This window comes from Monoraphidium neglectum (genome assembly GCF_000611645.1).
Source record: "Monoraphidium neglectum strain SAG 48.87 unplaced genomic scaffold scaffold00497, whole genome shotgun sequence".
Taxonomy (NCBI): Eukaryota; Viridiplantae; Chlorophyta; class Chlorophyceae; order Sphaeropleales; family Selenastraceae; genus Monoraphidium; species Monoraphidium neglectum.
In genome coordinates this window covers 10,608-21,053 of record NW_014013131.1, presented here as the reverse complement: position 1 = coordinate 21,053, position 10,446 = coordinate 10,608, and the positions used below count along the sequence as shown (strand labels likewise).

The window sequence follows — 10,446 nt, the reverse complement described above, 5'->3', positions numbered from 1 at the left end:
GTGGCGGGGTCCTCCATTGCTTTCTTCATCTGCTCCTCCATAGCTGCCTGTGCATCACCTGCCCCGCCGCTGCGCACGCTCACGACCCGGCCAGGGCCGCTGACGGCGCGCTGGCGAGTGCCAGGAGCCGCGCGCGCCGTGGTGAATGCGCGGCTGCCGATGTTTAAAGCGAAGGCCATGGCTGGAAAATCTGAATTTGGAGCGAAATGGCCGGATTCGCAGGTTTCTCGCCGACAGTGCTTGGAGCGGATTGACGATGGAATGGCTAGGCGAGCTTCGTGAAAGGTAAACTTTAAAACCTTTCGAAGATGTACATGAACAAGATCCCGTAGATCCAGGCCATTCTTGTCGAGCTGGACGGCCGAGACGCGGTCACTCTGATCGAGTGCCGACCGTTCCGTTTTGTGTACGACTGCAGAGAAAGCTGAGTGCAAGGTGAATCAATTTGATTGAAAAATTTGCTGCCACAGCCTCGTGTGCACATACGCTCCAGGATATTGTCGCCAACGCAACGCAGCAGCGCTGCGCGTACAGTGTGCGAAAGGATACCGGCGCGATTTCACAGAGTGGACAGAGCAGCACCAGGGGGCTGATCAAGTGGCAACGGCGTGCATGCATTTGGACACATTGGAAACATGCTGGGCAGTACTGAGGGTGGCAGGAGCCAGGCAGCAGCAGCAGCAGCTGCTGCAATTGCGACTGCAGCTGTGGCGGCCAGCGTATGGTGCGCCTACACGGTGCGCTGGACCGTGTGCACGAGAAACCACAGATGCCCAGCAACCCTGAGAGGCCGCAGCGCTAGGGTTGGCTGCAGGACACCAGTAGTATGGGCGTAGCGTGGCATGTGCCGACACCCTTTGCGGACATGCCCGTCTTTGCAGGCGACCCGGCGCTCTCGGGGCGGCGCCCGCGCCGCCGGCGGAAACGGCAGGGGCGACAGCCACCTGGCGGGCTGCGTCGTTGACGGTGTTCTGGGGGCCATCGGCAACACACCGCTGATCCGCATCCGCAGCCTGTCAGAGGCCACCGGTTGCGAGGTAGGCGTGCGCATGGGCCAGCACGATTCGTACCTAAAGACTAGTCCTGGCAGGCAGCCCTCAGCAGCAGACGGGCATCAGCATGGCTGGTTCAATGCAGCTCCGCGCACCTCACCCCAAGCACCCTGATCAACGACCGGCGGCTGGGCAGAGCAGCAGCGCGGTTGAGTGCAGCGAGCAGGTTTCACACAATCTCTAGCATGCCCCTGCAACCTCCGTGGTGACGTTCCCCACATGACTCAACCCAGATCCTGGCCAAGGCTGAGTTCCTAAACCCTGGGGGCAGCGTGAAGGACCGGGTGGCGCTGCAGATCGTGCAGGAGGCGCTGGCGGAGGGCCGGCTGGCGGCGCCAGGCGGCCTCATCACGGAGGGCACGGCCGGCAGCACCGGCATCGCGCTGGCCATGGTGGGTGTGGTGCAGGGTGGGCACACTGAAACACTGCGAAGGACACGTGCAAGCGGGTGGGGCGGCGCAGCCAAATCATCGGGGTCGGGGTCGACCAATGTTTTAGGGATGACCGTCGCAGGAACGCGCCCCAGCGCTGAAGCTAGCTTGCCGGCTGGCTGCCACGCTTGGCCGCGCCGCCGCCAGCATCCTCCCACGCGTGTCAGCGCTCGCGAACTGCCGTTCCTGCCGCTGCGATTGCCAGGTGGCGCGCGCCCTTGGCTGCCGCTGCTTCATCGCGATGCCCGACGACGCCGCCATTGAAAAGGCCCAGACACTCCACGCTCTTGGTGAGTGCTTTGGGGGCGCCCAGCTACCCTCCAGGCCCCCCCCCCAAATGTTGGCCGTGAGCTGTGGTGTGCGATTTCTCGCTGCTCTCCGTGCAACTTTTCACGTGTCACTGCTCCTACGCATCGCGCCCCGCACTGGAGCTGGTGTTTTCAGAGATATCTGAACGTACGGCGGCGCGCCCTTCCCTGTGGGCCCCGCGCCGTGCTCGCGGCCGCAGGCGCAGAGGTTCAGCGGCTGCGGCCGGTGTCCATTGTGCACCCCGACCATCCCGTCAACGTCGCGCGGCGCCGCGCGGCGGCTGAGGGCCCGGGGTCTGTCTTTGCGGACCAGTTTGAGAACCTGGCAAACATGAGGGCGCACGTCCAGACAGGTGAGCGGCTCAACGGCGCCTGCGCGCATCTGTTTTCCCACACTGCCCGTGCACGTGTGTCCGGGGGCACGGCAGCCACGCGGGTGCAGCCGTGCACTCTTTCGCTTGCAGGCACGTGAGGAGAGGCCTGCTTGATGGCTTTCGTGCACTCCTTCGTCTCCCGCCAGCCCTCATCGCTACCCCCTTGCTGAACCCTCCCTCCCTGCCGCCTGCACCGCCACCACCCGCAACGTCCAGGCCGCGAGATCTGGGAGCAGACGGGCGGCCGCGTGGACGCGTTTGTGTCGGGCGCCGGCACTGGCGGCACCATTGCGGGGGTGTCGTCCTACCTCAAGGCCAGGGATCCCCGGGTGCGCGTCTTCCTGGTAGATCCCCAGGGCTCCTCTTTGTATAACAAGGTGCGGCCCCACGTCAGCACGCCAGTTCACCTTCCGACAGCGACACGCGGGCTCGAGCCGGGGCCAGAGGGAGGGCTGCGCGTGGCGGCATGGGCAGCCGGTGGCCGCCCACCGCCGCGCAGCTGCAGCGCGGAAGAGCGCCCTCTGTATACGCGGGCGTCGCCCTTTCGGCCGCGTCCGTCCTGGCACCCCTACGACTTACACTCCTGGCGCTTTGTTGCCACGCCCGCCCCCGGCCCGCCGTGCATCAGGTGACTCGCGGCGTCCTGTACACGCGCGAAGAGGCGGAGGGCACGCGGCTCAAGAACCCGTTTGACACCATCACGGAGGGCATCGGGCTCAACCGCCTGACAGCGAACTTTGGCGAGGCCCTGGGCCGCATGGACGGCGCGTTCCGGGGCAGCGACCGCGAAGCGGTGGAGATGGCGGCGCACCTGCTGCGGTGCGAGGGCCCCGGGGCGAGGGGTGTGGGGGAGGGATGGCGCGCGCACGTTTGAGGCGCTTGCTCGGGTTGCCGCTGCTTGCGTGTGCAGGGGTGGTCGAGTGCAGCCACCGGGGAGCTGCGAGCGCCTGATTGTGGGGCGGACTTCAAGATCAGATCTGCTGGGGGCCCAAACGCAAAGTGCCTGGTCCACTTCCAGACCTGCGCCGTGCTCCCAGTCCCTCTGTTGCTGACGTCTGCGGGCCCGCTGTGTCCCCCCTGTGACCGCTCCGCAACACGCCCTCGACCCGCATAACCCCTGCGCACGCCCGCAGCGCCGACGGCCTCTTTGTGGGCAGCAGCGCGGCGATGAACTGCGTCGGCGCGGTCAAGGCGGCACGCCGCCTGGGGCCGGGCCACACCGTGGTCACGCTGCTGTGCGACGGCGGCCAGCGCCACCTGTCCAAATTCCACAACCCCGAGTACCTGGCGCAGTGGGGCCTAGCGCCGGCCGCGGCGGCGGCGGACGGGCTCGAGTTCGTGGAGTGATTGGGGCCCCCCAAAGGCTGCTGCAACGCAGCTGTGCAGTCTTAGCTGTTCGAGCAGGTGCATGGGTACCTGTGACCGCGGCAGCCAGCTGCAACTACTGGCGGGAGGGGGCCCTTCACCATGATGCAAGCTTTCGCACAGGTGAACAGTTGGAGATGCAGGCGGCTGGGTCCCAAGGGACGAGGCCTGCCGCTGCACAGCAATTGGCAGCGCCGTGCGTGTCCGGCCCGACCCAACGATTGCGTGTCGCTCCGGCACCAACTGCCATGCGCCAGCAGCGCCAGATGCTGTGCCCTGACATTTGGGTGTTGGGGGAGCTCCTTGGCACGCCGCAGAGTGCTTTGCCTGCCAGTGCATGGTGGGTAAGTCCGACAGCATGCGTGTGGCATGTCAGCAGATGTTTGGGTGCTCCCTGCTGTGAGCTTGTGCTAATGACCCTGGACAGTATACAGGCCTGCGACATTACATGGATGCGTGACATACTTCGTTTGCGCGCCAGATGGCAGCCCAACGGGAAACCACAAGCCAAAATGGTGACGAGATGGCGTGTCGGGGCACTGCGCTTGCGCACTTGCGGCAGTAGGAGGTGGGATGATACAAACCATGCGGGCGCAGTACAGAGCGCATCATCTTCCTTTCCAGCGAGGATATGTATGAGCGGCTCTGCATGCACCGCCGGATGCAGACGCGGCCTGCGCGCCCGAGTGGCGGCACATGCCAAGAAAGATGGGGACCAGAGGGATCAAAACCAAAAAAGCACAAGTAATCAAAACTGAAGCGATCTGCGTCAACAAAAGCAGAGTCACTAATCAAAGGAGTTGGGCAACGAGTGAAGACCTACACTTGCATCGTCAGCATCAAATGTCCTGCAGCTGACTACGGAGGCGACGAGGCACAGGGCGGAGAAGTCAACCAGCCTGTCGCGCGTTGATGGACAGCGCTGCAAGCGCGGTGTACCTTGTACCACCCATGCCCGCCGCGTGCAGCTGCTCTGTTCGTTCAACACACCGTGCATTGAACCATGTGTGTGGCCGCTTGTTTGCGGCCATGCGTTTGTGCCGCGGCCCACCCTGGCCCACACACCAGTTGAGGCAACACGGCCACTGGCCTGCAAGGGGTTGAGAGGCGAAGGCCTGAGGCCCTCGGTCAAACGATTTCAAAGGCAGGCGCGCGGGCAGAAAGGCCCAGCGTCATTGCGTGTGCATGTGGCCGGCGTGTCAGCACGCCTGCGCCCCCTCGTGTGGGCGTGTGAAGATGATATGAGCCCTCCCTGTGCATGAGCGCCGCAACGGCGTCTGGCAGCACGGGAGCTGCCACGCAGGCCCCACCGCCTCCTTCCCTGGCTTGAGCCGCGCAGGCGCACGTATGGTGGTCCAGACCGCCCGGTGGGGGTGTCCCCCAGGCGGCTGCCCACAGGGGCGTAGGGTATGGCAGGTGCACTGCCCAAACAAAGTCAAACGGGGGTCCCAGGCTCGCAGGAGCCGCATCTGCCTCATCGATAAACGGTCTGTCTATCTGCATCATGTATTGACAAACACTCAATGTGCTAGCTGCAGGAATCCTCCAAGTGCCCGCTCCTGCTGGCAGAAGCAGTCGCCTGTTGGCCTGCTGCCGCGTTTTGCAACCGCAACGCAGCGCTTCTGCAGGCAGCCGAAGGGCGGGCCTGAACACCGCCCACCACAGCCCAATGGCAGCGTAGGTAGCCGCGTCAAAAAAGGGTCGATGCTTCAGCATGATGCAGGTTGGAATATTTGAAGCAACCTGTAAGAATGATCAACGAGTCCAAGGCGGGCCGCGCCCGCTCACAAGGCGGCGGCAGGGGCCACGCAGGCAAAGAGGCGGCGCAGAAAGGGGGGCCGTGCCGTGATGGGGCCGTGCCCCTGCGGCAGATGCTGCTGCTGCTGCTGCTGCTGGTGGTGCTGCTGTGCCGCACGGGGCACAGACGCCTTCGACAGCAGAGGCCGACGGAGTCGCGACTTTTGCTGCTGCTCTTGCTGCTGCTGGTCAGGCTGCTGCTGTTCATCCGGCTGCGTGGGCCACCATTCTGCAGCGGCCACCACACCGCCATGCGGCACAGCGTCGTTGGCAAGGACGTGCGTCGCAGGCGGGCAGCTGGCCGCATGCGCGCGAAGGGAATGGCCGCTAACACCCCCTCCCACGGGCGCTTTGGGTGGGGCCTCCTGGGCCACTGCTTGCGACGGCGGCGGCGCCGGCGAGACACTTGGCGAGACGGGCGCCTGCGGCGCCAGCAGCAGGGTGTGCACGAGCAGCTGAATGTCCGGCCGCTCAAAGGGGCTGCGCCGGCTGCCACCCGACCAGAGCGCGCTCGCGGCGCCCCGCCCCGGGGCACGCAGCGCCGGAGACGAGGGCTGCGGCTGCAGCGGCGTCGTCGACGCTGCTGGAGCCGGGGTCGACGGTTCGTCGACCGCGCACGGCTGCTGCGTGACTAGAGAGCCTGCTGCTGCCGAGGACGACGACGGCCCCCTGGCATGCAGGGCCGTTGCGCTCCGCCCGCTCTTGACACCAAAAGCAAAGCCGCCGGCGGCGGAGGGAGACGAGGGGCCTGTTAGGCAGCTGAATGCAGGCGGGGTGCCGACCAAGGCGCCGCCAAAGCTGCCGCACTCGTCAGTGAGCGTGGTGGTGTCGTCGGCCATCGTGCCGAGGCTGCTCCTGTCACACCTGGCCGCCGCGGCCGCAGCGCACGCCTGCACGCCACCGAGTGGCGCCGGACCCACGCCAGCTGCGAGGTGCGCCACTGCAGCCTCGCCACCGCTGCGGCAATCCCCACCGCCGTGGGCCTGCAGCAGCAGGCAGGGCGCCGCCGGCGCCTTGCTGCCGCCGCCGCAAAGCACCGCGGGCGCGGCTGCGCTGCCCGGGCCCTTCAGCCCACGCGCGCGCGCGCCGCCGCTCTGCCGCTGCAGCTCCTCGATCGAACCTGCGCTGTCGGACCGAGGCGCTCCCCCGGTGGAGCCACCGCCCGCAGACGCGACTGCCGCGGCGATCCAGGGGTGCGCGAGCAGCTCTCGCGCGGTCGGCCGCGCGGCCGGGTCGTGCGACAGACAGCGCGCCACAAAGTCCTCGAAATCGCGGCTAACTTCGCGCGGCAGTGGCTCGCGGGCGCCCGTGAGGATGGCGCTGGCGACTGCTTGGTAGCTGCTGCCTTGGAACGGCTTGTAGCCCGCCACCAGCTCGAACAAGCAGACCCCCAGGCTCCAAATGTCAACCTCAGGGCCGAGGCGCCCCTTGAGCGCGGCAGCGCGCGGGGGCGAAGGCGTGGCGCCGGGGGTGCTGGGGGCGATGGGAGAGCCGGGGTCGGTGGGGGCGTGCTTGGCCGCGAGCATCAGGACTTCTGGGGCCATGTATGGCACCTGATAAGGTTGCAGATGGTTGGGCAGGGTTTTGTTGGCGGAGGGCGGTCAGAATGGGTCAAAATGCAGAGATTGTGCAGGTCCAAAACTCGCACAGGGGGCTGACAGGGTAAGAGCGGCAGCTTGGGGACTGACAGTGCAGATTTGAAATGCTATTTCCTTTCAGCAAGCAAGGGGCCTTGCAGTGTCACGGCCAGGCAGGACGGAGAAGAGAGCAGACGTGTGGGCGCGCGTGGCGCGCGTGTGCGCGCGTGGGCGTGTGCGCGAGTGGGCGTGTGCGCTCACCGTGCCGACGGGCGCGCGGGCCGGGGCGTCGTGGGAGAACACTGCCAGGTCAAAATCTGTGTGTGTGTGTGTGTGTGTGTTTGTTCATGTTAGGGGGGTGCTGTGTGAGTATGTGTGCGTGTGTGTGGCGGGACAGGCGAGGGCCACGAGATGAGGTCGCGCCAACAGACGCACGGCCTGCAGGCGGCGATTGCGCTGCGCTGCAGGCGAGGCAGGCGCGCAACGCAGGCACGCACAGATTCTCAGACCAGCCCAGCCCCAGGCTGCCAGGCACATTGAGGCCCACACACAAGGGCGCGGCCTGCAGCGCGCGCCCGTGGTGGCAAGTCGGCGCGCACGCTCGCGCATTTTGGCTTCCGCGGCGCCGCACTCACCTCCCAGGCGGGGGCGACCGCGGCCGTCCAGGAAGACGTTCTCCAGCTTGATGTCACGGTGAGCCACCCCGGCCCGGTGCATCGCGTCCACGGTGCACAGCAGCGGGGCGGCGATCTGGAGACGCGCGCGCGTCCGCGGGCGCACATGGGTGGGCAGCTGTTGGTGACGAGGCCGCGCCGCTGCCGGGGCGGCGATTTGCTTCCACATGCTCGGCTGGTGATAGTGCAATGCGCCAGCCCAGCAGGCCGCCGCGCGCACGCAAACCCAGCACAAAACATCCTGCCTGCCGACGCCGCATCCGCCGGCCCACCTGCGCGGCGACGACGCGCTCGGGGAACCCGTGCTGGCGCTCCGCGAGCGCGGCCCGCAGGTCGCCGCCGGCGCACCACTCCTGCACCAGGTGTATCTGGCTGCGGACGCTGTACGCGCTCCAGAGGTGCGGGATGTTGGGCACGCTGATGTGCGGATTTATGACAGGGAGAGGGGGATGGAGGGGTGCGGCGCAGGGCAGGTGAGGACGGCATCGCGAGGGGCCGTGGCAGTTGAGCGGGAGTTGAGCAAGACGCCAGGGGCACGCGCGGGCAGTTGGGGCGGCCGCCGCCAGGATACGGGCTGACCCTTGGAGCCCCCAGGGCGCGGGCAGTGGCAGGGTCGCTGGGCGCGGCTGCGGTTGCCGTCCTGCAGCAGATGTGTGCGACCCGGGCTGGCTGTGATAAAGCTGCGGACCGGCCATCTGCGCACCCCTTGGACTGCAGGTACCGCAGCACCATGGCCTCCTGCGCGACACAGGCGTGCAGGGGCGTGTGCAGAGGGACGGTTGGGTGGTGGCGGCCTGGGAAGCTGCCCGATTCCACGCCTGTGGCTAGACCGTCACACTTCAGTCGTAGCTGCGCCAGGCTGCGCGGCGGTCCCTGCAGCTCCATGGCTCAGCAGCTCACCCGAGTCGCCATGCGCAGCTGCTTTTGAGCTGGCTGGTCGTAGACCTTGATTGCCACCAGGCCAATAGGGCAGCGGCCCACGTGAATCGTGGAGTACCTGCGCGCCATGTGTGTGGTGGTGCGTCAAGGGTGGAGTCAAGTGCGCGCGCGCGCATTCCCAGCGCGAACGATTGCGGGGCGCCGCGCTAGGCCCCAAAGCAATATGTTTAATAGATCGTGCATCGTACGCGCCCATCCGCTGGAGAAGCAGGGGGTGGCCCCAGAGAGTTCGAGCATGGCGCGATCAGCGGTTGACTCACGATCGCATGGCCCGCATGCTGCTCCCTCGTTACCTGCCACGCCGTATAGCTTCAGAGACCTCCTCACAGACGTCCACCGTGATGTGGCTGCCGCACTCGGGGGACGCCGAGCCATGGGGAGAGGTGAAAGCTGCCACAGGGCCACCCTGACAGCCGCGCCCCATGTTGCTTAAAATCAGCTGATAGAGTGCCTACAGAAATACACGAAAAGCCATGCCGAGACGGGCCCCCAGCCTGTCGTGAAGGGCTCCGCGCTCGCAAAGAACGAAGTGTGCAAACAGCCGGGCTTTGCAGGAGAGCGCTATGTCGTCTTGGTGACCGAAGTAAACGTTGTATCGTTGACGAGAATGTTCGTGCGAAGGCCTGCCTTTTGGACCGAAGGGAGGTATGCAGTGACTGCATATCCAAGAGTGACGCGCCCGCCGATGACGAGCAGTTGCCGCCTTGCGCCTCGGGCTGCACAAAGGCCTAAAGCTGCAGTTCTGCCCGCACCTGCCGCTGCGCTGTGCTTGTTTCGGTGATGTTTGCCGGTGTCATTTGCGTGAGTTACTCAAACAACCCTCCCGAGGTGGAGGATCGCGGCCCGCGGGCCCTGAGACAAGAGCAGGGCCACATGAGTTGGTCCGAGAGAACCCCGCTACAGGAGTTGGTCCGAGAGGGCCCCGCCATGGGTGTAGTATTTTACATAGCCTTTGCTGCAGCCATATCTACTGCCAAACAAGGAGCACCGCGAGTGCGCTGCGCACGCGCTCCAGGGCGAGGCTGCGCTCGCTGCAAGTGGCCCGACACAATCACAGCAAAGGGGCTTCCAAAAGCGGCGTGCCGCCTGAATTGCGGCCTGGCGCGTGAGTTTCGCTCTCATAGGCACATGCACAGCAAATCACGCAGGAGCCCTGCGTGCTCGGCTGAATGTCTACCCCTGTGCTGCGGGGCCCATATCAGCCTTCGCAGTGAATCGCGGCCGGCGTGCCAAGGTGACTAGCGTAGGACTAGATGGGACCCAGGCCACCGTTCACGCAAACCGTAAATGGCGCTAGAAAAAAGACCGTGATAGAGAAGTGCAAGGAAAAGGGAGCTTGCACGCTTGGAACACACGGCGCACGCCCTACGTTGACCGCGCGTTCCAAACAAGGCCAGGCCACCGCGCGCCCCTGCCGCGTGGGCGTGCGCGCGCGCGGGCGCCCGCCCGCGCGCCTACTGCTGCGCGCACTGCACGCGCTGCGCGCCGCCGCCCCCCGGGTAGTCGTCGTCCTCGTCAGACTCGTACGCGTTGCTGGACGCGCCGCGCGCCAGCCGCGCGCGCTCCTTGCGCTCCCCCTCCTGGAAGTCCTTGACGCTGTCCGCCACGTGGCGCAGCCGGCAGGGCTCAGCGTCGTCCAGGTCCATGGAGCCGCCCGCGCCGCCGCCGTTGGCCGCGTCGCCGGCCGGGGGCGTGGCGGGCAGCAGCGTGCGGAGGCTGTCGACCGCGGCGGCATCCAGGGTCTTGGGGAACTCGACCTGTGGGGGCCAAGGCGCAGGGCGTGGGGGAGGGGAGGGAGAGGGTGAGGACAAGGGTGGGTGGGACGGCCAGGCGCTGCGACGGGTGATTCGGCGCAAGGCGCACCGCGAGGTGCAGTCAAATGGGGGCGGGTCAGCCACGTAGCTGTGCAGTCACCCCAACCCCCACCTC

At 66.4% G+C, this 10,446-nt stretch overlaps 3 protein-coding genes across 3 annotated transcripts in view; 1 reads left to right on the top strand and 2 right to left on the bottom strand.

Moving 5' to 3' along the window:
- Nucleotides 1-635: 635 nt before the first annotated feature.
- On the top strand, nt 636-3,512 carry MNEG_3810 (cysteine synthase A; the record flags this gene model as incomplete). Its single annotated transcript, XM_014047714.1, has 8 exons — nt 636-737; nt 882-1,037; nt 1,286-1,444; nt 1,689-1,773; nt 1,992-2,144; nt 2,382-2,542; nt 2,794-2,984; nt 3,299-3,512. 8 exons carry the CDS (start codon nt 636-638, stop codon nt 3,510-3,512), a joined length of 1,221 nt encoding a protein of 406 aa, XP_013903168.1.
- A 2,673-nt stretch (nt 3,513-6,185) lies between these two features.
- MNEG_3809 (Calcium-dependent protein kinase 13) lies at nt 6,186-8,785 on the bottom strand (the record flags this gene model as incomplete). The annotated part of the gene is made up of 8 exons (XM_014047713.1): nt 6,186-6,217; nt 6,301-6,880; nt 7,166-7,221; nt 7,540-7,654; nt 7,851-7,995; nt 8,282-8,316; nt 8,479-8,575; nt 8,778-8,785. The coding sequence occupies 8 exons, from the start codon at nt 8,783-8,785 to the stop codon at nt 6,186-6,188; spliced, it is 1,068 nt and encodes a 355-aa protein (XP_013903167.1).
- Nucleotides 8,786-9,971: 1,186 nt separating this feature from the next.
- The window catches only part of MNEG_3808 (putative DnaJ proteinJ1), a gene marked incomplete at both ends in the record, with an annotated part of 3,317 nt that continues 2,842 nt past the window's right edge, over nt 9,972-10,446 (bottom strand). The window contains one exon of the mRNA XM_014047712.1: nt 9,972-10,274. Coding sequence (XP_013903166.1) covers nt 9,972-10,274 — 303 coding nt within the window. The remainder of the gene's footprint in view (nt 10,275-10,446) is intronic.